This window comes from Brachyistius frenatus, unplaced genomic scaffold (assembly GCF_029030835.1).
Source record: "Brachyistius frenatus isolate BFR_SWC_R1_liver_20210118 unplaced genomic scaffold, ASM2903083v1 Contig_259, whole genome shotgun sequence".
Classification (NCBI taxonomy): Eukaryota; Metazoa; Chordata; class Actinopteri; family Embiotocidae; genus Brachyistius; species Brachyistius frenatus.
The window spans coordinates 225,363-252,555 of record NW_027210858.1 but is presented as its reverse complement, the minus strand read 5'-3'; the positions used below and the strand labels follow the sequence as shown (position 1 = coordinate 252,555).

General features: G+C 48.3%; 3 protein-coding genes across 23 annotated transcripts; all 3 read right to left on the bottom strand.

The window, feature by feature from the left end:
* Nucleotides 1–545: 545 nt before the first annotated feature.
* On the bottom strand, nucleotides 546–1,770 carry LOC138634343 (mid1-interacting protein 1-B-like). Its single transcript, XM_069721204.1, has 2 exons — nucleotides 1,634–1,770; nucleotides 546–1,284 (listed from the first exon to the last, which is right to left on the bottom strand). The coding sequence occupies exon 2, from the start codon at nucleotides 1,095–1,097 to the stop codon at nucleotides 699–701; it is 399 nt and encodes a 132-aa protein (XP_069577305.1). The 5' UTR covers nucleotides 1,098–1,284; nucleotides 1,634–1,770; the 3' UTR covers nucleotides 546–698.
* A 671-nt stretch (nucleotides 1,771–2,441) lies between these two features.
* Nucleotides 2,442–8,179, bottom strand: LOC138634361 (tetraspanin-7-like). Of its 21 annotated transcripts, none has more exons than XM_069721235.1 (11): nucleotides 6,945–7,800; nucleotides 6,817–6,863; nucleotides 6,704–6,767; nucleotides 6,608–6,639; nucleotides 6,081–6,558; nucleotides 5,570–6,031; nucleotides 5,419–5,493; nucleotides 3,883–3,978; nucleotides 3,635–3,790; nucleotides 3,386–3,469; nucleotides 2,442–3,310 (listed from the first exon to the last, which is right to left on the bottom strand). In XM_069721235.1, the coding sequence occupies exons 1-11, from the start codon at nucleotides 7,233–7,235 to the stop codon at nucleotides 3,242–3,244; spliced, it is 1,854 nt and encodes a 617-aa protein (XP_069577336.1). In that variant the 5' UTR covers nucleotides 7,236–7,800; the 3' UTR covers nucleotides 2,442–3,241. The 21 variants fall into 21 exon arrangements, with proteins under 21 accessions (XP_069577336.1, XP_069577335.1, XP_069577332.1 ...); XM_069721234.1 differs by having other exon boundaries at nucleotides 6,081–6,366; nucleotides 6,399–6,558; nucleotides 6,817–7,057; XM_069721231.1 differs by having other exon boundaries at nucleotides 6,081–6,366; nucleotides 6,399–6,767.
* Nucleotides 8,180–9,389: 1,210 nt separating this feature from the next.
* On the bottom strand, nucleotides 9,390–21,062 carry xdh (xanthine dehydrogenase). The gene is made up of 36 exons (XM_069721214.1): nucleotides 20,965–21,062; nucleotides 20,201–20,258; nucleotides 19,104–19,200; nucleotides 18,795–18,903; nucleotides 18,277–18,403; nucleotides 18,147–18,208; nucleotides 17,997–18,071; nucleotides 17,842–17,922; nucleotides 17,378–17,522; nucleotides 17,159–17,251; nucleotides 16,891–17,042; nucleotides 16,542–16,635; nucleotides 16,207–16,316; nucleotides 15,788–15,972; nucleotides 15,539–15,701; nucleotides 15,345–15,434; nucleotides 15,041–15,210; nucleotides 14,819–14,945; nucleotides 14,625–14,744; nucleotides 14,439–14,535; nucleotides 14,240–14,364; nucleotides 13,436–13,569; nucleotides 13,270–13,357; nucleotides 13,015–13,101; nucleotides 12,746–12,937; nucleotides 12,519–12,664; nucleotides 12,062–12,143; nucleotides 11,885–11,980; nucleotides 11,470–11,673; nucleotides 11,345–11,397; nucleotides 11,148–11,262; nucleotides 10,630–10,695; nucleotides 10,328–10,516; nucleotides 10,086–10,253; nucleotides 9,731–9,890; nucleotides 9,390–9,672 (listed from the first exon to the last, which is right to left on the bottom strand). The coding sequence occupies exons 1-35, from the start codon at nucleotides 21,055–21,057 to the stop codon at nucleotides 9,840–9,842; spliced, it is 4,044 nt and encodes a 1,347-aa protein (XP_069577315.1). The 5' UTR covers nucleotides 21,058–21,062; the 3' UTR covers nucleotides 9,390–9,672; nucleotides 9,731–9,839.
* Between the last annotated feature and the right edge of the window lie 6,131 nt (nucleotides 21,063–27,193).

The window sequence follows — 27,193 nt, the reverse complement described above, 5'->3', positions numbered from 1 at the left end:
GGTGGTAACGAGCTGAATCGTTAAAGCGTGTTAAAGCGTGTTAAAGCGTGTTAACGTGTTGGTGGTAACGAGCTGAATCGTTAAAGCGTGTTAAAGCGTGTTAAAGCGTGTTAACGTGTTGGTGGTAACGAGCTGAATCGTTAAAGCGTGTTAAAGCGTGTTAACGTGTTGGTGGTAACGAGCTGAATCGTTAAAGCGTGTTAAAGCATGTTAACGTGTTGGTGGTAACGAGCTGAATCGTTAAAGCGTGTTAAAGCGTGTTAAAGCGTGTTAAAGCGTGTTAACGTGTTGGTGGTAACGAGCTGAATCGTTAAAGCGTGTTAAAGCGTGTTAAAGCGTGTTAACGTGTTGGTGGTAATGAGCTGAATCGTTAAAGCGTGTTAAAGCGTGTTAAAGCGTGTTAACGTGTTGGTGGTAATGAGCTGAATCGTTAAAGCGTGTTAAAGCGTGTTAAAGCGTGTTAACGTGTTGGTGGTAACGAGCTGAATCGTTAAAGCGTGTTAAAGCGTGTTAACGTGTTGGTGGTAACGAGCTGAATCGTTAAAGCGTGTTAAAGCGTGTTAAAGCGTGTTAACGTGTTGGTGGTAACGAGCTGAATCGTTAAAGCGTGTTAAAGCGTGTTAAAGCGTGTTAAAGCGTGTTAACGTGTTGGTGGTAACGAGCTGAATCGTGAGTAAAACATTCGTACGTTTCCGTCGTCAGCAGCCGATCTCCTCCTTGTAGCGGTTCGTTAGCGTGTTAGCTTTGCGTGTGAGTTTGGACAGAACCGCGTGGAGTCCGTTCAGGTGGAAATGAAACTGCGTCTCTAGGTCCGCCTCCTCCCCGTCGGCCCCGCCCACCTTCCTCCGCCCCTCGCCCTGCGGGACGCCCCACTCCATGTCGTTGCGGATGGACTTGAGCAGCACGTACGAGCCGTACATGTCGGCGGCGCCGCGGGCCGTCCCCTCCGCCTTCGGGTCGTCGCCGTGGTCCGGCGGGACGTCCCGCAGCAGACTGGGCACCATCACCGTCCGGTCCATGTTGTCCACGGCGCCGACGAAGCGGTTCATGGCGGTGAGCAGCGAGTGCTTCTGATTGGACGAGTCGGTGATCTGCATCACGGCGCCAAACTTAGCCCGCTAATGCTCTTTGGAGGATTATGGGATGTCGGGGAGCCTAACGAGGTTCTGACCCCTCACGGCCGGACCGGCGTCACCGCAGACCTGGACCGGGGAACCAGCGGGGGAGGACGTCCCCGCAGCAGGACGGGAGCCGACCGTTTCTCCCCGCAGCGCCAATAAGAACCTGGAAGAAGATGGAGGTTCAAACACCAGAAGAAGAAGAAGGAGGAGGAGGAGGAGGAGGAGGAGAGTTCAAGGTGACGGGAGGCCCTGCAGAGGTCAGAGGTCAGATTCGGATCAGTTGTGGGTCTTCACGTGACGTCAGTTTGGGAATAAAAACACTGATCGATCAGGAAACAGCGTGCATCCATTATCGGACACCCGCAGTCCTCACCTCCTAAAGTCAACGAGCTGTCCGGTGATGAGACTCACGCGCCCTCATGAACACCGACAACACCGTTTAATTCTCCGTGTTTCTACAGTATCTCTGTCTCTCGAAACTCTCCGTGTTTACCGGAACGAACCGACCGTACCTGTTCACCGGCCCCGGTGAAGGCTGATTCCGGGAACGGTTAGCTCGCTGCCGTCGCTGTCATTAACCGGGAAACCTGCTCGGTGAGCTCCCCGTGAGTCGGCCGTCCTTCCCGGCGGCAGTCGGTGAGTGAGTCGCGGATTCCAGCCGGTTAATCTGTTCGGTGAACGAGCACCGGGCGGGGCGGGGCGGGGCAAGACCGGACCTTCAGCCTCAGCCAATCACAGGGGGACAGTCCAGTCTGAGCCAATCACAGCGGGACAGTCCAGTCTGAGCCAATCACCGACCGTGTGAAATAACGTTGGATGTTTTTCAAAAGATTAAAAGTTGTATTCTATTATACTATACTATACTATAATATACTATATTATATTATATCATATGAAGCTCAGAATATTTAAAACTGTCAGAAAGTTGGTATCAAATGTCCGGCCAGAGCAATAATCTTAAGAATTTATTTAATCGAACAGTACAAAACTTTTTCTTGTGTTCAAATGCGATTTAACTTTTAATATCAGGAGTTTGTTGTTAGAATATTTTTATATTTCACTACTCTAACTGATGGACACAGTGACAGTGATGAAGATAATTTCTCACCTGGTTAATTAACATCATTATAAATGCTGCTGTTGGTGAGATGTCGCCCCCTTGTGGCCACACGTCAACATTACTGCTGATTGTATTTTTAGTATATTATATAGTATTATTTTATCTTTTGTTTTTGAAAGATGAAAACAGCTGATTGGTTGAATAATTCTTCATCAGTTGGTTTGATAAACATATTTTTACCAATAAAATCTGCTGAAATCTTTCAGACGAGGCAATTCTCTTTTATTTAATCATAATTATGATCGCACATCGAAAACCACACAATTATCACAATTATGTGATTAAAACAAAAAGGCAATAAAATATGACATCTTGGGTTGTTAAATTAATAAAAAGAGGTGAAATAAATATCAAATAAAGGAAATGAATTTATGAACCTAAATTGAATCATCCTGATGAACACCAAGTTTTAATAAACATGTCAGGGTTCATTCAAACATATTAACACGGTTATAAAATCTACTTTCAGCCTTACCAAATGTAAACTGTCTTTAACTCATTATTATTAATAATAATAATAATAATAATAGTTATTAATGATATAGTATTTCAAACCTCTTCATAAACCAGTGAACCAACCAGAGTCATTAAAAAAAAAGAAAACAGGAAAAAGTTTCTGAATTTCACAGCAAACACAAAATAAATACAAGATGAATGTAAACAGGGTGTTTCTGATGGTTTCCATGGTGACGGACATCTTCATCTCTTTTCTGCAAACAGATAGAAAACAGAGCAGACAGAGGTTTTAGCACCGGAACACAGGGGAGAGTTCAGGTTCTGGTTCTGGTTGGGTTTCAGGTTCTGGTTCTGGTTCTGGTTGTGTTTCAGGTTCAGGTTCTGGTTCAGGTTCAGGTTCAGGTTCAGGTACTGGTTGTGTTTTAGGTTCTGTTTCAGGTTCTTGTTCTGGTTCTGGTTCAAGTTGGGTTTCAGAAGTCTCCAGAAGTGAAGGAGTATAAAGTCCCCTGAAGGGCTGTAAACTGTCCCGTGTGTGTCTCACCTGTCAGACCATCTCGTACTGGTTGGCGTTGATAAAACGAGACAGACAGCAGGCGAGAGACGTCCCGACCAGCTGAGACAGAGAGGATGTTTTATTACGAAGGACACGGACACGTTTCACCGGCCGGCGAACGCAGGACGTTCCTACCTGAGAGAAGGCGACGCCGAACATCACGCCGGCGATGATCCCCATGTGGGTCTCCAAGAAGGACACCACCAGCTCGTAGCAGCCCTGCAGACACCTGTCAATCACTCACCCGTCCATCACCCACCCGTCCACCACTCACCCGTCCACCACTCACCTGTCTACCACTCACCCGTCCACCACATCTACCAGCTGTTAGTGTTTCTGTCATGTGATCCCGGAGGAGGCGTGGCCGTGTGTGATGTCACCGACCTGTTTGTGGACTTTGCGTGCAGCAGCGGTTGCGTTCTTCAGGTCGTCTGCGCTGCAGTCGGAGAGGTCGACGCAGCAGCTGACTGGAATCCCTCCGAGCGGGAAGTAGAAGCTGTTCAACCAGCTGGTGAAGTTCTGCACGCCGCAGCAGTGCAGCTGGAAACACGGCAGAGTTACTCACCACGTCCAGATGCTTAAATAAATCACTTTAACGGCTCTGATGTCTCCACGACATAATGATGACTCACCCTGCGCTGGACGCCGTCCACCGCCAGACTCCTGTCGTCACGGCCGTCGTAGCGCAGCACGGCGTCGCTGTACGTCGTCAGGAACGTCCCTTTGATCTGAAACCACACCGCAAGTTCTCAGCACAACACGCTGCTGCAGGAACATGGTGAAACATGGTGAAACATGGTGAAACATGGTGAAACATGGTGAAACATGGTGAAACATGGAGACAACATGGAGACAACATGGTGAAACATGGAGACAACATGGTGAAACATGGAGAAACATGGAGAAATATGGTGAAACATGGAGAAACATGGAGACAACATGGTGAAACATGGAGACAACATGGTGAAACATGGAGACAACATGGTGAAACATGGAGACAACATGGAGAAATATGGTGAAACATGGAGAAACATGGAGACAACATGGTGAAACATGGAGACAACATGGTGAAACATGGAGACAACATGGAGACAACATGGTGAAACATGGAGACAACATGGAGAAACATGGAGACAACATGGAGAAACATGGAGACAACATGGTGAAACATGGTGAAACATGGAGAAACATGGTGAAACATGGAGAAACATGGAGACAACATGGTGAAACATGGAGAAACATGGAGAAACATGGAGAAATATGGTGAAACATGGAGAAACATGGAGACAACATGGTGAAACATGGAGACAACATGGTGAAACATGGAGAAACATGGAGAAACATGGAGAAACATGGAGAAATATGGTGAAACATGGAGAAACATGGAGACAACATGATGAAACATGGAGAAATATGGTGAAACATGGTGAAACATGGAGAAATATGGTGAAACATGGTGAAACATGGTGAAACATGGAGACAACATGGAGACAACATGGTGAAACATGGAGAAACATGGAGACAACATGGTGAAACATGGAGACAACATGGAGACGACAACATGGAGAAACATGGAGACAACATGGTGAAACATGGAGACAACATGGAGAAACATGGAGACAACATGGAGACAACATGGTGAAACATGGAGACGACAACATGGTGAAACATGGAGACAACATGGAGAAATATGGTGAAACATGGAGAAACATGGTGAAACATGGAGAAACATGGTGAAACATGGAGACAACATGGAGACGACAACATGGAGAAACATGGAGACAACATGGTGAAACATGGAGACAACATGGAGAAACATGGAGACAACATGGTGAAACATGGAGACAACATGGAGACGACAACATGGTGAAACATGGTGAAATATGGAGAAACATGGAGACAACATGGTGAAACATGGAGACAACATGGTGAAACACGGAGACAACATGGTGAAACATGGTGAAACACGGAGACAACATGGTGAAACATGGAGACAACACGGTGAAACATGGAGACAACATGGTGAAACATGGAGACAACATGGTGAAACATGATGAAACATGGAGACAACATGGAGACAACATGGTGAAACATGGAGACAACATGGTGAAACATGGTGAAATGAAAACATCATGAAAACATGGTGAAAACATCGTGACGTTTCTGACCTCGTGGCGGAAGACAAATCCAGAGATCCCAGCGATGAGTTCGGTCATGAAGACCAGGAACAAGAACGCAGCGTACTGAGAGACAGAGAGGTCAAAGGTCAGGGTGAGGTCAGATGTCCTAATGAAGAAGCCCCGCCAACCGAACACTCACCAGGCGGAGCATCCAGGGTCGCCCCCTGCAGGCGGAGAAGCAGCCAAACAGCCCGAACAGCACGATGGCGGCGCCGGTGCCGGTGAGGACATACGGCGCGTTGGATGGGCTGCCGGAGATCAGCAGCATGTACGGACCCAACAGGAACCGCCACCACAGACCCACCGACAGCAGAACCACACCTGTCACCTGAGGGGGAGGAGCCACAGAGCAGAGCACCATTGCGAGTACCGTGTGACTTTCAGGACACAAGAACTGGACCAACAGAACCTGGACCAACCGAACCTGGACACCAACAGAACCTGGACCAACAGAACCTGGACAACAACAGAACCTGAACCAACCGAACCTGGACACCAACAGAACCTGCACCAACCAAACCTGGGCACCAACAGAACCTGGACAACAACAGAACCTGGACCAACCGAACCTGGACAATAACAGAACCTGGACCAACAGAACCTAGACACCAACAGAACCTGCACCAACCAAACCTGGACACCAACAGAACCTGGACCAACCGAACCTGGACACCAACAGAACCTAGACCAACAGAACCTGGACACCAACCGAACCTGGACCAACCGAACCTGGACAATAACAGAACCTGGACCAACCGAACCTGCACCAACAGAACCTGGATACCAACAGAACCTGGACCAACTGAACCTGGAAACCAACAGAATCTGGACCAACAGAACCTGGACAACAACAGAACCTGGACCAACCAAACCTGGACAATAACAGAACCTGGACCAACAGAACCTGGACACCAACAGAACCTGCACCAACCAAACCTGTACACCAACAGAACCTGGACCAACCAAACCTGGACACCAACAGAACCTGGACCAACCGAACCTGGAAACCAACAGAATCTGGACCAACAGAACCTGGACAACAACAGAACCTGGACCAACCAAACCTGGACACCAACCGAACCTGCATCAACAGAACCTGGACACCAACAGAACCTGGACCAACCGAACCTGGAAACCAACAGAACCTGGACAACAACAGAACCTGGACCAACCGAACCTGGACACCAACAGAACCTGGACCAACCGAACCTGGACACCAACCGAACCTGCACCAACAGAACCTGGACACCAACAGAACCTGGACCAACAGAACCTGGAAACCAACAGAATCTGGACCAACAGAACCTGGACAACAACAGAACCTGGACCAACCAAACCTGGGCAACAACAGAACCTGGACAACAACAGAACCTGGACTAACCGAACCTGGACAATAACAGAACCTGGACCAACAGAACCGGCACCGACCAAACCTGGGCACCAACAGAACCTGGACAACAACAGAACCTGGACTAACCGAACCTGGACAATAACAGAACCTGGACCAACAGAACCTGGACACCAACAGAACGTGGACCAACCAAATCTGGACACCAACAGAACCTGGACCAACCGAACCTGGACAATAACAGAACCTGGACCAACCGAACCTGGACAACAACAGAACCTGGACTAACAGAACCTGGACACCATAGAACCTGGACCAACCGAACCTGGACAACAACAGAACCTGGACCAACAGAACCTGGACCATCATGAGCTCCAAGGCCCGGCTCTGACCGGCTGTCCGTTCCTCCACCGCTGCAGCTCTTCATTATCACGTAGGTGTTGCAGCCCCTCCTCATTCCTCAGTCTCTCCATAAATACTCTACGGCTGACCTCTGACCTTTAACCTGAAGCACCGACTCAGTTCGGCTGCTTTCTTCTTCTACTGGATTTAATGTTGAGTTCATATAAACTGATGAAGATGAAACAGGTTTTAAAGAAATTTCATGAAAACAGGATCACCAGCAGAGATAGAGAGGATGCTGTCTGTCCTCCATGATGGACATTAAAGGACATTAGAGGACGTTAAAGGACATGATGGGACATTACAGGACATTAAAGGACATGACAGGACATTAAAGAACGTTAAAGGACATTATAGGACATGACGGGACATTAAAGGACATGACAGGAGATTAAAGGACATTAAAGGACATGATGGGACATTACAGGACATTAAAGGACATGATGGGACATTACAGGACATTAAAGGACATGACAGGACATTAAAGAACATTAAAGGATGTTAAAGGACATTAAAGGACAGGACATTAAAGGTCTCTAAGGACATTAAAGGACGTTGAAGGACATGACGGGACATTAAAGAACATCAAAGGACATGATGGGACATTAAAGGACGTTAAAGGACATGACATTGTCCTCACCCAGAAGACGAAGGAGTAGAGTAGAAGCAGCGTCTTCAGGCAGAAGATCAGCGGTTTGGTTTCCATCCTCCTGGGAGACATGTTTCTCTGAGACTGAGCTCGTCTCTCTGCTTCCTGTCCTGACGGGGTGTCACGGCGCCCCCTGCTGCTCTGTCAGGCTGCTGCACGTTAACTCTCCTCCTGATCCAGATCCATGTTTCTTGCTATGGAACCAATGTTTGTCTTCAGCAGATGTCCAACTGACATCCACAACTTCCTGTTCTGGTGTTCACAACCTGAGGGAGCCCCACCTTTAGCCCCGCCCACACGAGGCCCCACCCCTGGAGCTTCACGTAGCCTAAACTGATATTATACCACCGGGGGACTCGGTTGGAGTCACGTGGAGTCATGTGACACTCATTCTTCACACCGACCCGAGAGTTGACACCGAGGTGCCGTTGACACGCGGCTGTGAAGGTCCAACACCAACAACACCAACAATACCAACAACACCAACACCGTCTCCATATCAGAACCTTTAACACCAGCTGGTTCTACTGGACACATTCAGATCTAACACAAAGACTGAGCTGCTAAAAGCAGCAGCACTACACTGGACTGAATCTATGTATATACAGTGAACCCTCGTTTATCGCGGGGGTTACGTTCCAAATAGAGACCGTGATAGGTGAAATCCGTGAAGTAGTAACCTTTATTTTTTTTACAATTATTATACAATGAAATACTCCATAATACATTGAAACCAAAGAACAAAACCTTTTTACAGGCCCAAGCATTTGTTTAACAAATAAAAGTACTGTATAAATGTTTTTTTTTTTACAAATAACTACTGTACTGTAAAATAATAATTTGAATCATCAATACGAACTGAAGGCTTCAAATTGCTGAGATCGGCACCGCCCCACTGCGACCCGAGTCATTGGATTAGAACGGGAGGAAATGAAAAATGATTATGAAAACAAATACAAAGTACAGTAGGACAAATAGTGACTCGTGTATTTCACTGCTCTTCTGACTGAGCCGCTGCATCCTGACTCCGCTCTGCAGCGGTTCTTTCTTCTAAAGCCGGCGGTGCAGGTGTGGTTTTTCAAGAGAAGAACATAGTTATCGGTAGTTGTTGTCGCTCTTTTTTCTTCTGGGCAAAAAGATTCTTATAAACCGACATGCCACCATCGATTATTTTTAATTTGGCAAGCTGTTTTACGTACGTGTACATATTAAACCGCAACGTTATTGACAAACAGGTAGAGAAGAAGCGGAGAGACTGTTTAGCCAATCAGAATGCAGAACACAATGCACGATGCAAATCCGTGAAGCAGCGAGACCGTGAAAGGTGAACCGCGTTATAGCGAGGGTTCACTGTACACGTATATATACACATGTATATATATATATATATATATATATATATATATATATATATATATATATATATATATATATATGTCTGTATCTTCATGTATATATATATATATATATATATATATATATATGCATATATATTATAACTACATAAAGTCACACATTAACAGTTCTAGTCGAGTTTTAGCAGCAAAAAAAACTTGAAAGTTCTCCTCAAACTTTTATTTCATTCAACAAAATCACTGAATTCATCTCACTTCCTGTTGGTGTGGATTTAAACATAATCACAGGAACATCTCAACCAATCAGGAGCCCCCGGTACGTTTCTTCCTACCAGCTCCTGATTCTGATTGGTCACTAATCATGGAGGTGCTGTGGAAGTCATGATTCTCCACATCCTCCACCTTGCTCCACCTCCACCTTCCTCCATGTCTTCCACCTCCACGTCTTCCACCTCCACGTCCACCACCTCCACGTCCACGTCCTCCACCTCTACCTTCCTTCACCTTCATGTCATCGTCCTCCACCTCCATGCCCTCCACTTTCACATCCTCCACCTCCATGTCCTCCACGTCCTCCACCTCCACTTCCTTCACCTTCCTCCACGTCCTCCACCCCCACCGTCCTCCACCTGCACCGTCCTCCGCCTCCACCCTCCTACACCTGCACCGACCAGGGGATGAAGGTTCCCGGTTCAGCCGGAGGACACTGCAACACAAAAACACGCTTTTATTTGTAAAACCAACAATAAATTCTTTCTGTTGGCCTTTTACCTTGAAACATAAACAGGAAGTGTTGAGTTTGTATTAATGCGTAATGCAGTATCTTGAACAGGGCAAACGGTAGCAGATCCACGATGTCCCCGAGCTGGACGTGGTCACATCATGGAGGAAGACTTCGTACCAGTTTGGTGAAGCGGTCGTTGCAGGCGTTGCGGATTCTCTCGGCAGAGGCGGGGCTGTCCAGCCTGAACGGCCCGCTGAGGCCCGACTCTGCCCGGGCGGCGCTGATGGCGTCTTTGATGGCGTAGAAAACCGACGCCGCCAGGAAGAGAGGCGGCTCACCCACAGCCTGGACGAAAGAGCATTGCTATAGCAACAGGAGCAGTGACGTGACGGTGTCGTGGACGGAGACGGCGGCGGTACCTTGGAGGCGAAGATGGCCTTGTCGTTGGGGGCATCGCGCAGCAGCGAGACGGTGAGCCGGGCGGGAATGTCGCCGAAGGCCGGGATCTTATAAGAACCGGGACCCCGAGTGAGGAGGACCCCCCGCGGTGAATAGTGGAGCTCTTCCAGGGTGAAGAGGCCCAGACCCTGCATGAACCCGCCCTCCACCTGCAGAGACAGCACCACGTCAGAGGGGGGCGCTCTCAGGACCCGAGGGAAGGCGGCTGTTTAATCCTGAACAACTGCATTGGATTCATCAATCAGCTGATTGGTGGACTCACCTGGCCGATGTCGATCGCCGGGTTGAGGCTGTGACCGACGTCCATCACGATGGTGGTGCTCAGGTTCTGGAACAAATATTTTGATTTACACCAGGAGAGACGGAAACCTCCGGAAAACATATTACAGTATTCTTATTTTACAAATACACAAAATGTATTATTATTATTATTATTATCATACGAATAAATAAATGAAAATAAAGCTGGTTTGATGTGTTTATGACGAGCACAACATACACCTTTAAGATGATAACTTTAGCTATTTTACATCTTTTCCGGAAGTTGGAAGAGATTTTTCTTTGAATGAATTTCTCATGTTATCATCATCATGGTGGGATTATCTGCACCTGCAGACTTTCTTCACAATTTGGCAAATCTGTAGTACAAATTGAGTCACTTCCTGAATGTGTTATGAATCCTGCAGTAAATGTAGAGTTTGCATCCATTTCATGGATCTGGAAACGGTGACATAAAGATGACATCATCAGCATGGAGGCGTGTCCTCGGTGTTTGCAGACCTTGTGAGCTCCGGTCAGACAGTCGACCTCGACCTCCGAACACGCCACTCCGTTGCTGAAGTAGTTGAACACTCGGCCCGAGTTGGAGTCGAAGCTGTAACCGAGATCTGGAGTCCTGAGAGGAAACAGAAAAACACTGGAACTCTTTCCTTCCGTTTAGTGAAGTGTGAAGCCGGCGACTCGCTCGGCGAACTCACTTGTAGAATCCATTGGCGCTGAGGTTGACGCAGTCGAAGTACGCTGCTTTCACCTGTAACACAGGAAACATTTAAAGTCGTAAGTCGTGGCTTACGTGACGAAGATCCTGGACGGCGCCGCTCACCCAGTCCTCCCATGATCCTTTGGGGTTTTTGGTCTTGTACGGCTCCAGACGCTTGGCCAGGATGTCACAGGCGTTCTGCACAGCGGCTCCGTTGAGGTCAGAGGAGGCGGAGGCGGCGGTGGGGCTGGTGTTGGGCACCGTGTTGGTGCTGGTCTCGGAGATGTGGATCTTTGAACAGGGGACGTCCAGAACCCGGCTGGCCACCTGGAACCAACAATACGGTGAGCTGACGTACGACGCCAAGGTCAACGCGTACGCAGACGATGTTGTTTTCTATCTCTACGGACGGACAACCGCCTCCTTGTTAAACCCGAACTACCGATGAACCGCCTGAAGGAGATTCTTTTCTTCAGGGCGTTCATCACTTTTAATAACCAACAATTCTCCTGTTTCAGAAATGGAATCATGACGGTACCTGGACCATCTTGGTGTGAAGACCCTGACCCATCTCAGTCCCTCCGTGAGCCATCAGCACCGATCCGTCGGTGTAGATGTGAACCAGAGCGCCGGCCTGAAGAAGACCCAAAACGCTCTGTCAAACACACACATTAAAACAACCTCTGACCTTTGACGCTCTGCTGGAGGACCAGACCTGATTGAGGAAGGCGGCTGTGAAGCTAATGCCAAACTTGGTTGGGATCACGGCGAGGCCTCGTTTGGTCCACCGGTTCTGTCTGAGGAAACAGGAAAACGTTTCTTAGTGGTTCCAATGAGTCTTTGTGACGGTTTCACATCTCGGTTGTTCAGTTGAGTAGTCGTCCATTTCTGTCTCTTTCTGGTCCTGTAAATTCTTGTTGTCTTTGTTTGGCCCTCTGAGTCAGTTTGTTGTTGTTGTTGTCGTCGTCGTCGTCGTCTCTTTCTGGTCATCTGATTGACTTCCTATCGTGAAATGTTGGCTGAGGACCACCGAGGGGGAGCTCAGAGACCGGAACGATCCCAACAGTCTGGCTGTTAGCTCAGACGTCAGAGAGTCCGCCACCTCTGGACCTCCCATTGGACCATTTGTTGTCCAATCTGGAGCTCCGGTGGATCTCAGGAAGGTCGTTTACCTGTTGTAGAGGTCGACGGCGGCTCGGCGTTGCTGGTACTCAGAGCGTGACAGGCACTCGTCCCAGCAGCGGTCCAAAGTGAGCCGGTCCAGGATCTGGTTGTAGGGCGTGGACTCGCCCTCCATGTACAGATTCAACCGACGCACCTGCAGGAGAACGGAGACACCGATTGGATGGCATTCATCCAGCTGACGTCAGCTGTCCCGTGACTATAGTCATCCACAAACCTCTTCCGCCGAGCGGCCCAGCGTCTGAGCCACGTCGCTCATCCAGCTCTCGGCCACCATCATGCCCTGCGGCCCTCCGAAGCCCCTGAAGGCGGTGTTGGACGGTAGGTTGGTGCGGCACAGGAAACCTCGGCCGCGCACGTTGGCCACGCTGTACGAGTTCTCCATGTGGAACAGAGCGCGTTCCATGATCTTCACGAGCACACGGGGACAGTCAGGGAGTCATCGGTGTACAGCGGGACTAAGGAGGGGAGCGACCCGATACTCACCGACAGAGAGAGGTCCATGGAGTTTCCAGCGTTACTGTAGTACGACACGTCCAGAGCCACGACCTTCCCGCTGCTCAGAAACCCGACCTGCAGCAAAAGCAGAAGAAGAAGAACAGGAAGCGATGACTGACGTGGGGGGTGGCGCTACGGGGAGGTTGACGACAAAGGACGGCGGGTCGAGTTCAGGCCATGAAGAAGTGTCGGAGAACCAAACAACCTGCTGAGGCTTGTGCTCCAGCAGGGGGCGCCTCCTACCTTGTACTTCCCATAGAAGGGGTGTCTTCCCCCGGTGATCAGCATGTCCTCGTCGCGGTCCAGCATGCACCTGACCGGCCTCTTCAGCCTCAAACACACAAACATTCACGTTTCCACGGGTTTCTGACATTTTTCTGGTTTTTAAGACGTGATTTAATGGACTAACTTGTCTGCTGCCATGGCGACCACCGTGGACAACATGGTGGTCCGGCTTTCCTTCCCGCCAAAGCCTCCGCCCATCCTCTTCACCCGGACCACCACCCGGTTAGCGGGGATGCCCAACGCCTTCGCCACCAGAGACTGAAGAACAGACGGAGTGTTACAACCTGTGATTACCTGAGTGGTTACCTGTGTGATTATCTGTGTGGTTACCTGAGTGGTTACCTGTGTGGTTACCTGTGTAGTTACCCGAGTGGTTACCTGAGTGGTTACCTGTGTAGTTACCTGTGTGATTATCTGTGTGGTTACCTGTGTAGTTACCTGAGTGGTTACCTGTGTAGTTACCTGTGTGATTACCTGAGTGGTTACCTGTGTGGTTACCTGTGTGGTTACCTGTGTAGTTACCTGAGTGGTTACCTGAGTGGTTACCTGTGTGGTTACCTGAGTGGTTACCTGAGTGGTTACCTGTGTAGTTACCTGAGTGGTTACCTGTGCGGTTACCTGTGTAGTTACCTGAGTGGTTACCTGAGTGGTTACCTGTGTAGTTACCTGAGTGGTTACCTGTGTAGTTACCTGAGTGGTTACCTGAGTGGTTACCTGTGTAGTTACCTGAGTGGTTACCTGTGTAGTTACCTGTGTGGTTACCTGAGTGGTTACCTGTGTAGTTACCTGTGTGGTTACCTGAGTGGTTACCTGAGTGGTTACCTGTGTAGTTACCTGTGTAGTTACCTGTGTAGTTACCTGAGTGGTTACCTGTGCGGTTACCTGTGCAGTTACCTGTGCATTTACCTGTGCGTTAGAGGTTGGTCACCTGTGTTTTGGAGGCGGACTGAGTGGAGACGAAGAGCTCCATCTCTCCGTCTTCTCCTCGGGGAACGGCCAGCGTGACGTTTGTCTCCAGGTAGAAATGCTCCTGACCTCCAATGTGAATCTCACCTGACAGACAATCAATCCGTGATCAACACCTGAGCAGCAGGAAGCAGCAAGAAGTCTCACGGAGACCGTCCTACCCTCCAGGATGTGGTCGGCCTGCTTAAACCCCGCCTCCAAGTCTCCCTTCTGGATGGTTCTGATTGGCTGATAGAAGGACTGGGCGGCGATGGCCTCCTGTCAATCAAACCAACCGAGCTCTGAGTTTTTGAAGCTGTGGATTTGGAAGTGTGTTTCTCTGCGACCTCAGGGGGGCGGAGTCTCACCTGGATGGTGACGATCGGCTGCAGCTCTTCGTACTCGATCTTCACGGCTTTGGTGGCTCTCTGCGCGTGAAGCTGCGTGTCAGCCACCACGGCACCGATGATGTGACCCACGCAGGTCACCTGCACGGAAGACGACACGTCAGCAACCGCAACCCCACGCTGCCACCTGATTGGGCCGAGAAAAAGACACGCACCTGTCCGTCGGCGAGGACGGTCTCGTCGTATTCGATGGGTCCGGTGGCGTTGCTGCCGGGGATATCGTCAGCAAACAGGAAGCAGACGACGCCGGGGGAACGCTCCGCCACCGACACATCCACCGAACTAACACACACACACCTGGTTAGAAGGGCCAGGTGTGTGTGTGTGTGTGTAGTACAGGTGTGTGTAGTACAGGTATGTGTGTACAGGTGTCTTACAGTATCCGGGCGTGAGCCTTGCTGCTGGTGATGAGTGACAGGTAAAGCTCGTTCTCGTACAGCGGCACATCGTCGCAGTAGACCGCCTCCCCTGTTGCTTGCTTCATGGCGGACAGGTGCATCATGGGACGGCCCACCACGTCATCCTGCCTCTGCCCCTCTGGCACCGCCTACAGGAGGAAAGGAGAATCAAATGGGATCATTTTTTGTCCCTCCGCTGGCTGAATGAAACATTTCTTCTTCTTCTAAAGTATTTATCATGAGGCCACCGGGGGGCGCTGCAACAACAGATAGAGCTGTGTACCTGGAACACCTGGACACTGGAGGGCGTGTCTGGATGGTAAACCTCAGTGGCACTCACACACTCAGTCTGGACCTCCTCTACTCTAACACCCTGTCAGAGGAACACATCCATCACATGATGGATCACATGATGGATCACATGATGGACCACATGATGGTGACTGGATGCAACAGGTGGAGGTGAGCGGTGACAACCTGGAGGTGGAGCTTCTGCAGCACCGTCAGGTAGAACTTGTAGAAGAGGCTGAGGGTCAAAGTTCGCCGGTATGTCACCATGCCGCCTGGCGCAGAGGGGTCAAGGGTCATCTCCTCAGCCAATGAGGAGCAAGCCTCCTGCAGAAGCTCCTCCCCCCACGACCTGCATGACACTACATAGTATTACATCCTTCTATCCTCCCTTCCTTCCTCCCTTCCTCCCTCCCTCCCTCTCGGTGTCCTTGTCACCTTCCCAGCAGTCTGTTTGCCGTCTCCTTGGCGAGCACCGTGGTCGCCGCCATGCCGCCGTAGCTCAGCCGCAGGTCCTCCACCACGTCAGTGCCGGGAATGAAGGTGACGCTCATCGCCGCGGTGACGATGCTGATGTCATCCTCGCGACGAGGGGACTGTTTGAAGGCGGAGACAAACTGAGTCTGCGGAGGGAAAACAGAGTCAGAGTGTTGCTAGGTAACAACTGGAATGGTCACAGGAAGTGGTTGCTAGGTGACAGATTATTATCTTGTGTCTTATTTTAAAGATAAAATATTTTAACATTTATTCTTAATGTTTTAATACTAGTGCAGTTATGCAACAGTGGTTGCTAGGTGACTGACAGACAGTGGTTGCTAGGTGACAGACAGTGGTTGCTGGGGCGACAGCGTCCCTACCTCCTTGCTGTAGGGGATGTGGACAGACAGCAGGACTTCCTGCGGCCGCAGAGTCGTCTTCCTGTAACCGCTGAAGAAACCGTCGTCCATCCGAACCTCACGGCTGCCGTCTGAGGGTCAAAGGTCACCGTTAGTCATCAAGGTCAACAACCGTTCAGAACAAACAAACCTCAACGTGTTGACAGTGACTCAGCAGACTGAGGATTAAAGGTCACCGAACGCCTCGTGGAGTCAGTAAACACACCGCAGCCACAACAAGCGTCCCGGAGACGAGCTTTTCAAATAAACTTCCCTCGATAAACACGAGGCGTCGAAGAGACGAAATCAAGTCGAACCTCGGTCCGTCAGAGTGAGTCGGCAGCCGGCGGCCATGAACACGGGGTTGAGGTCTGAGATGGGGCTGGCGGTCATGATGTTCCCGCCAACAGCCTGAAACACGACAACAACACGGCCGTTAGCGTGACCTTCGTCACAGCTTCAATAAACAGCTGCAGCGGCTCCGTCTACTTCCTGATTTAGATCCCGGCTCACTGGATTGACTGACAGGTCCCTGAACTACCCGCTGACCCCGGCTACTTCCCGGAGAGGTGCCCTCTGCCGCCGGACCCGAACCACCCAAACTGCCGTGAGTACTTCCTGGAATAAACCGACTCGGTGTATTTCCTGGTTGAAGGACCGTCTCACCGCCACGTTGCGGATCTGCAGCCCGGCGAACCAGCGGAGCTGCTCCAGGACGGCGAGGAAGACTCGGGTCTGATGAGGAGGAAGAGTGTCCACGGCCTCCCTCAGCACCGCCCCCATGTGGCTGAGCGTGCACGCCGCGCCGAACGCGATACCTGAACACGAACGTCAACACGGTTTCATCTTCGCGTCGAGTCGAGATTCATCAGAACCGAACGGAGACGATGTGAAGATTTCAAAATAAAAGCTCATCAGGACGAAACGTTCTCACCGTCATCACAACGAATCACAGAGTTCAGCTCAGGGAGGGAGGAGGGGGAGAGGAGCACCGGGTACACCATGTTCTTAAACTTCACCTCAATACCTGCAGACACACACACACACACACACACACACACACACACACACACACACACACACACACACACACACACAAAGTGAGTGAACCGGTTCACCGGTGAACCGGTGAGTCAGGCTGACGCCGACTGACCGACTTCCGTGTTTCCCACGACGATCCGGGCGTTCGGGTGTTTCCACTTCAGACGCAGGAACTCGTTCAGACTGTCGGGCTGCAGCCATGTTACCTGGTCGCCACGGAAACACAGCGAGCGCGACCTCTGACCTTTAGAGAGACTCTAAGACACGACGGAAACAAATCAATAAACTGTAAATCAGAGTGTGTGTGTGTGTGTGTGTGTGTGTGTGTGTGTGTGTGTGTGTGTGTGTGTGTGTGTGTGTGTGTGTGTATGTGTGTGTGTATGTGTGTGTATGTGTGTGTGTGTGTGTGTGTGTGTGTGTGTGTGTGTGTGTGTGTGTGTGTGTGTGTGTGTGTGTGTGTGTGTGTGTGTGTGTGTGTGTGTGTGTGTGTGTGTGTGTGTGTGTGTGTGTGTGTGTGTGTGTGTGTGTGTGTGTGTGTGTGTGTGTGTGTGTGTGTGTGTGTGTGTGTGTGCTCACCATGAGCTCTGGAGGGAAGATGACTTCCTGTGTGGGGTCAAAGGTCGTGAAGGTGGTGGTGTTGAACAGCATGTCCGCGTCCTGCAGGACAAAATGACGGATTAATGAGACTTCCTGTTGCCAGTCTGAGCGCAGACTTTCACAATAAAACTCACGTCCACTTCCTGTGCGCTCCCATTGGTCAGACAGCAGCCGCTTTCCCGCCCTCGGCCGCCGCAGCACCCGCCCTCCTGCAGGTGGAGAGAACAGAGGGAGGTGAAGGCGTCGGTCCGGAGCTCGGCGCCGTGCGTTGGACCGGGACTCACCGTGGTGAAGGTCCGGTACCCCTCCAGGATGGGCCGGTACCCGGTGCAGCGGCACAGGTTCCCTGGAAGCGACACTCAGTTTATTCAGACGACCGCCCCCCCGACGAACCACGCAAACATCAACACCTACCGTGGAAGGCCTCGCCCACGTCGGCCATGTTGGGGGCGGGGCTGTTCCTCAGCAGGGTGTACATGGACATGACCACGCCCGGCGTGCAGAAGCCACACTGAGAGCCGTGAGCCTTCGCGATGCGCTCCTGAAAACAAACGCGTCGGCGGTCAGAGCGGCTCGACGTGACGTCACCGCTCTTTAACAACGGAAGTTTACGATATCGTTGCCGGGACAACGGAGTTCTTCAGAAAGATGTTTTCAGGACACTCGAACACCGAAGCTGAAAACGAGGAGACTTTAATTTCACCTGAAGTTATTTTGAGAAAGTTTTACGATGAGCCGCTGATCTACATTTCAACATTTTCTATGATTTCAGTTTTTAGTAGCAGCGCCCCCCGGTGGTCTATTTACATGAAATCTGGACATCGTCCACAGAAAGTCAAAGTTTTCTATCGGACGTCGTGGACGGAAACCGCCGTAGAATAAAAACATGGCCGCTCTGAACGTACTGCGTCCGCGGGCAGGTGTTCTTTTACCTGCACGGGGTGGAGCTTCCTCGCCACGCTGCCGATTCCCTCCACCGTCGTCACGGCAACCAGGTGCAGGGAGCAGAGGGGGGCGAGGCAGGCGTTGACGGCCAGATGACTGGATGCAGTTAAAGATTAACAACCTGATTGGACGCTTCATCACCAACACACACACACACACACATTAAACACACACATACACACACACACACACACACACACACATACACACACACACACACACACACACACACACACACACACACACACACACACACACACACACACACACATTAAACACACGGTGTAGAAGGATACACCAGCTGCTCGGTGTGTGTTTGGTATCTGGACAACATGACGGTGCACGCTCCACATCCTCCTTCAGAACAACCCAACTTAGTTCCTGTTAGACCCACTGAACACACACACACACACACACACACACACACACACACACACACACACACACACACACACACACACACACACACACACACACACACACACACACACACACACACACACACACACACACACACACACACACACACACACACACACACACACACACACACACACACACACAGACACACACACACACACAGACACACACACACACAGACACACACACACACACACACACACACACACACACACACACACACACACACACACACAGACACACACACACACACACACACACACACACACACACACACACACACACACACACACACACACACACACACACACACACACACACACACACACACACACACACACACACACACACACACACACACACACACACACACACACACACACACACACACACACACACACACACACACACACACACACACACACACACACACAGACACACATAAACACACATAAACACACACAGTGAATTTACAGTGAAATCAGCAAATCATTGACAGCAATTCTTCACTCTCTGAAACAATCTGTTCTTTCTGTCCACGGAGACAAGACGTCCTCACAGAGACAAACTGAACACCTGGGAGTCGCTAACATCCGAAGCATCCTTCCTGTTGTTATGGAAACTGAATAAACCTTGAGCTCTTTTTACACCTGATTTCTGCCCTGAGCTTGCAGCCAATCAGAGATCGTTAAAGTTCGTGGTAAAATGCCTGATTAGTTTGAATTATGCCGCCTGCAGTCCTGAGAAAGGTCAAAAGTCCAACTGAGCTGGACTTCAACCAGCTGACAGGAGACGGTCACTGACCTCTGCATGCAGACCAAACTCCATGACAAAAAACAGCATTTTAAGATGCTGAAGCAGCAGCTGTGTGCTTTGATCTTCCAGCAATACAACGTTGTTTCTTCCCTGAACAGGAAACCGACATGAACCGAGTATTTATGTGTTTTCAGATGAAGTGTGTTTTTATTTGTACATTTTCTCCGCAGATACGTCAGCAGGGTCATCTCAGGATCTGCGTTCCTCTCAACAATCTGCAGGACAAAAAAATACAACAACTCAGAGAGAGTTTTACAAATGAAGTGAATTATATTAAATCTTAAAGTGCTGCAGGACACAAACAAACAGAAAGCAGTTTTGATTGAATCCAGGTCGAATGTAAAGTTTGAAGTGATTGAAAACGCATAAAATCCAGGTTGACCCTGGTGTCACAGGACCGAACACACCTGAAGGGTCACATCCGGGAAACTGTGCATTTTGTTGAACGGAGTCTGGTTGTGTTTCAAAGCTTCCAGTATTAACAGCTGATTTCACAGGACTGAAAACACTCTTGAGCAAGCAGAATACGTGACGTCAGATTTCACACTTATGTTTCTTCACGGCTTTGAAAGAGTTTCTTGTTCATCATAAAAAAAGAAAAAGATGTCTTTAATGTGTTTTCACAGATATTTTGTTCTGCATTCTGATTCATTTCATTTTCCTCATTTTCCTCCAAACTTGTCTTTATTATTATTAAATCTTACATGTAAAAAAGTTATTGTTTTACATTTATAACTGCAAATGAAAACAGTCGGATCATTATTAATGACTATTAATCGATAATCTGCATTAAATACACGTTAAAAAGACCGCAGAGCGACGTGATAATAAATAAGTTCTCAGATCATAAAACGTTCCAGCGATCCGCAGAACTGCGTTTAAAATTCTGCTCATTTAATTTGAATGTAATTAATTTCTTACTTTCTTCCCGTTAACGAAGAAGATGAGCTCGTCGGACCCGGACCCGGACCGGGTCTCGGTCTCGGTATCGGCCACCGTCCTCGTGCTCTGCATCTCCTCCATGCTGCTGGTCTTCAATGATCCGGACTGTCGGCTGCAGGAGGACCTGTTGGGCTGAGAGGCCACGCCCCCTCGCGATCCGGATCCAACAAGCAGAACCTGACTGCTCCGAAATCACCCGGAAGTGTCTTTGAACGTCTCTGATCAGACGTCAGAATCCGGCTGGATCCACTTCGACCTTCGATGAATGAAGTCTGAAGAATCTGATTGGATAAAACCTGTCACGACTTCCAGGACCGGCAGTAAGATGACCTTTGACACCATATAAAGTGATCACACCCTTTTTACCGCTAATTATTCACAGCTTCACTCAGACCGGGAGGTCAAAGGTCAACACTGCAGAGTTTTCCATCAGGAGTGGCGCAAAGACGCTTCGTGAGTCGGAGACGCTGTCCATCGGAGTCCATTGATGTCCATCGATGTCCAACACCGTCAGCTGTTCTTCCTTGGAGGAAAACCTTCTTCATCGTTACGGCGTTGCATAGCAACGGTGTTCTCCCGGCTTCACCACCTGACTTCACCACCTGATTTCACCACCTGACTTCACCACCTGACTTCACCACCTGACTTCACCACCTGACTTCACCACCTGATTTCACCACCTGACTTCACCACCTGACTTCACCACCTGATTTCACCACCTGACTTCACCACCTGATTTCACCACCTGACTTCACCACCTGACTTCACCACCTGACTTCACCACCTGATTTCACCACCTGACTTCACCACCTGATTTCACCACCTGACTTCACCACCTGATTTCACCACCTGACTTCACCACCTGACTTCACCACCTGATTTTACCACCTGACTTCCTGAGAGTTTCATTAGAGGCAGTAAAAGATCCAAATAGAAGAGCAAGTAGGTGGTAGGGTCATTCTGGACGTCATGGATACCAACGCACAGCTAACAAACAAACACAAACAAACAAACAAACAAACACACAGCTACATTTTCTAAAACACAGTCCCTCTTAAATCCAAAATATCCAACCGATGAAGCTTTTAGTGTAAAATCAGCTCCCCCTGTTGGTCAGTTGAAGAAACGACTTTTTGCAGTTTGTCGGTTTCACTTCGAACTTCTGGACCAATCAAAGTGTTTCTTCCAATCCGCATGACGTATCTGAAAAAGTTTCAAAGTAAAAGTTTTCCTGAAAAGTTGAAAATATCCTGGACGAAGTTGACCTCTTCCTCATGTCGCTATGACAACGACCACTTTTCAAAATGCTAAATGTCTCGGTTTTGTCGGTGTTTCTTGTCGACTTCAAATAAGAGACGACAAAATAAAACCACGTTTTGTCGGTGAGCGACCTGCTGCAAAGCTTTTAATGTGAAAATCTTTAAGGAGGGAAGTTGTGCATGAGTTTAACAACAATCTAAAAACACAGTTCAGAAGCTGCCTGAGAATCCATCTGATTTTAAGTTTCCTTCAGTATCTCAGTGATCAGCGATGTGTGTCTGATTACCCATGATGCACTGCATACAGTATCTGCTCACACACAGTTCTGCTGCTGCTGATAGCTCCTAGCTACATCTCGCAAAGCATTATGGGAGCTGTAGTTCCATTAAACAGCCTTATTTAGTTTTACGCCAAACCAAAGAAAATCCGGTGTTGAGATTTCGATTTCCGACACTTCAGAGATGAAATGTATCCATCGTGATTTTACTTTGAAAAGGCAGCTTCCTCTTCCTGTCTGAGACCCACTGCTGGCTCCTGGCCCAGGCTGTAGACCCGCCCCCAGAGTGTTCCTGTCCAGACTGAAGCCCCGCCCACCGCCACGCTCCACGAATGGAGCGCTCCTCCTGACTGCTCACGAAGAACGTCCTGAAACAGCACACTGGATGTTATCAGATACAACCCAGGGCTGGCTTTACTTTTATTTTGAAAGGTCCGTCTTCCTGCTGTGATATTTTCTATTTTATGTTCTTCTTCATCAGATCATCAGAAACACAGTTTACAGTAGAAGACTTCCTACGAAGGGAATTCTTTTAAATGTTCTCATATTTATGACACTTCTTTTCTCTTAATAACGTAATAATGATTTATTTGTTTCAGGGATGTTCTTCAACAAAGTCGCATAACTCTTGTATAGGGCGGGGCCTCTTTCTGTGGGCGTGGCCTGTTTATTAACCCTAAATCTTTCTTGTCATTTGATATTTTCCTGATATTCAGCCACTACGATCTTCTCAAAACATTTTCTGAATTTGTTGATTTTCCTGCTTCATCATAACAACAGTTTTTATTATCTTGGCCTCCTGGTCACATGACTAAAGATAAAGATGGCCTCCTGGTCACATGACTAACTCACCTTACCGTGACGTTCACCGATGCCTTTGACAAAAATGTTTCCTCTGTGCTGCCGTAGGAAGCCTCGCTCCACCAGAATACAGCTGGTGGCTTCTGGGACCTGAGGGGGCGGGGCCCAAGCATCAGGTATGACATCATCATGTTGTGACAGACAGACAGGTGTGGTCTCACCTGGATCGTCCCGCTGACCCCGGTGCTCTCATCCTGCTCGCCACGTTCACCGTCGTCCCCCAAATGTCGTGCTGAGGTTTGGTGACTCCGATCACACCTGGGATCACCGTGGGCGAGGCCTGCAGAGGTCAGAGGTCAGAGGTCACCACCACACACACAAACCTCAACCACAAAGCTACAGAGAGTGTGTGTGTGTGTGTGTGTGTGTGTGTGTGTGTGTGTGTGTGTGTGTGTGTGTTGTGTGTGTGTGTGTGTGTGTGTGTGTGTGTGTGTGTGTGTGTACCAACTCTCAGCAGGAAGTGGTTTCCTGTGTGTTTATGTGGTTCAGAGTTTCCTGCACGGCCAAAGCGAACAACATCAACTCACTGAGATGATGCCATCAGTCCTCACACACACACACACACACACACACACACACACACACACACACACACACACACACACACACACACACACACACACACACAATGTAATGTGATGATTGGCTGTTTGCTGGTCGACCTGATGAAGAAAAAGCAGCTGCAGGTTTACCAACCAGACTCCATGTAAAGATCATCAGATTTAAGGTGCAGGAGAAGAAACACCTTCAGCATTTTTGTGAGGTTCCTGAACATGAAAGTTGGTGTGTGTCGTACCTTCTGGCTGCCAAGTCCATCCGGTCCATCCGGTCCACGCGGTCCGTCCGGTCCGTCCGGTCCACGCGGTCCATCCGGTCCTCCCGGTCCACGCGGTCCGTCCGGTCCGTCCGGTCCACGCGGTCCAGCCGGTCCAGCCGGTCCTCCCGGTCCACACGGAGACTTCAACTCTCTCATGTTTCCTCTTTATTTCCTCGTACTTTTCCTTCCCGCTCCACTTCTGTCTTTCCTCTCGTTCTCGTCTGCTTCTTCCCGTTAGTCTTGTTGTCTTCTGTCGATGGTTTCCTTCGTTCCTCTTCCGTCTCCGCAGCTTCTCTTTTGAAAATCTTTGATTCCCGCCTCATTCGAAACTGAAACGCAATAAAGATGAAGGTGATGATGAGGTTTGAGTGACATCAACCAACCGAGAGGTCAAAGTTGGAAACAAGCGGACGTCTTAACTTACGTTTGATTTCCGTCTGCGAGTGAAGCTGTCTGGTTTCAGGTTCCTATAAAAAGCTGTAAATGAGAGCAGGACGCGAGCGGAAGCTTCGTGTGATGAGCTGATGAAGCAGAAGATGTCCGACGGACTCCGTTCATCCTGAAACCGAGACGACCGGCCGCTCATTAATCACGCAGATTAGGTGCATGATGGGATTGGCTGACCTCCAACCAACTGGGTCGGGTCGTGTTCGTGGCAGACCAGAGACCAGAGACCAGAGACCAGGGACCAGGGACCAGGGACCAGGGACCAGAGACCAGGGACCAGAGACCAGAGACCAGGGACCAGAGACCAGGGACCAGAGACCAGGGACCAGAGACCAGAGACCAGGGACCAGAGACCAGGGACCAGAGACCAGGGACCAGGGACCAGGGACCAGAGACCAAAGACCAGGGACCAGAGACCAGGGACCAGAGACCAGAGACCAGGGACCAGGGACCAGAGACCAGGAACCAGAGACCCGACACGCAAAACAGCAAATACCAGGTGAGTCCTATTGCAGGAGCTTCTTCCATTAGCGGCTGGATGGCGACTGACCTTTGACCACAAGGAACGAAGACCTTAACTCAGCTGCAAAACTAAAGACCAGAGGAAAGATTCTCAATGAGTGAGTCCACATTTTCTGCTCAAAAGTTTTATTAAAATTAATTATTGCTCATATTTACATTTTCCTTAAAATTCTGACTCCAGAATAAATTCTTTATCTAAATTTAGATGTTAAAAGAATCACTTTTTTTTTCCTTCTGATACTTCAAATTTGTTTGAAATTGAGTGAAGTACTGAGATTTGCTGACATCTTCTACTCACCTCAACATCCCTGAAAATGAAAAAGCATACAGCGGAAAGACGGTCGCATGACGCTGCAGGGAATGCTGGGTAGAATTAAAGCTAGAAGTCACGTGACGTTTTTCTCTCTTTATTATTTCAAACAACAATCCAGCATAACAACAGTGAAACTGTAACACACACACACACACACACACACACACACACACACACACACACACACACACACACACACACACACACGTTAGTTCAGCGGTTTAAATACGTATTCGTCACATAATAAATTATCGGTGGTTATAATAACACGATGTTGGAGACACGTGATTGGCAGAAACCCATTTTCTTTGTTCCACTTTATGATTTATTGTGATTTTTATTTTAGGTATTTTGTTTTCATACATCTTGTATTTAATTAGTAATTTTTATATGATAATTATTTAACATTTAAATTATTCAGCATTAGAATTTTCCAAATTAAAAGTAACTTTGATTTTTCGTTTTCAAATAACTTTAAATGATCTTTGTCACAATTGTGTTTTTCACTTTTTAGCACTGAAGTTTTTTTCATTTCAGAAATCAGCTTGATTTGTTGATTTGTTTGTAATGAAACTTAAAGTGACTAACGTTTTAAAAACTTCCATAAAACTCATTTCTTTGTTTCACTCATTTAGTATTTTCAAAATTGACCACTTTTATTTCCAACTGTTTATTTTCTCTGAAATATTCACGACTTCAGTTTTAACATTGAGGTTTGTTGAATTATTGTTTGTTTAAATTGTGTATTTTATACAAAGTGATTAAAAGTTGCTTTAAACAGAAGAACTCATCATCGACAGCCGATGGTTCAGATTAATACAAATAAAAATCACAATAAAGTGAAGCTCAGCCTGTTTTTAATCATTCCTGTGGACACAAATATGTAAAAATATAAAACTATGATGACACACCGACATGCTGTCCGTCACTTCTTTACAGTATGAAACTCTTTTTTTCTGCTAAAGAAAGATATTCGTTCGTACGTGATAAAAAGTCGGTAAATGGGCACAAGTTATTTTTTAGCGCAACATCCTGATGAAAAATGACCATCATCGTCGTCGTCATGGAAACGTTGAGTGAGCGCCTCGTGGACGACAAATCACGCTTTAAAAACAGGTGAAACTGCTGCATTTCTTCAAGTTGTTCTCGTAAAAGTGAATTTTTTTAAAGTGCAAATAAAGAAACTAATAAGTAACTGAAGAGTTTAAATTATAAATATTTAAAGTTCTGCAGAAGCAAATCTGATATTTCTGGGAATAAATGACGTAATTTGTGTTTTCGGGGAAACAACTTTGGGAGTTGAAGGAATTAAGACGATTTGACAAAAGAGAAACGTACGTTGAAATACGTCGTCCAACGGAAGTTAACGAGGAACAAATCAAAAATGTGACGCGACAAACGAAGCGAAGATATCTGTCCACGAAAGGAACCAATCAGAGGTCACGAAACCCAACAACCAATAAAACACTTCAGGAAATTAGAAACGGAACAGTTTCAGAAATACAAGAGAATAAACTGAGCTTAAAAAGGGAGAAATTAGTCTCTTCAAGATTAATCAGTGACATCGTCTCACGTACGGAAGAAACGTTTTCATTTCTTTTGACTCAAATTCATTTATCAAAAGAACATCTGAATTTATGGGCAGAAATTCAATGTGACGGAAAAAAAAATGCTGTTTCAGAAAAGAAAAATGTTTCAGAAGTATTTTGAG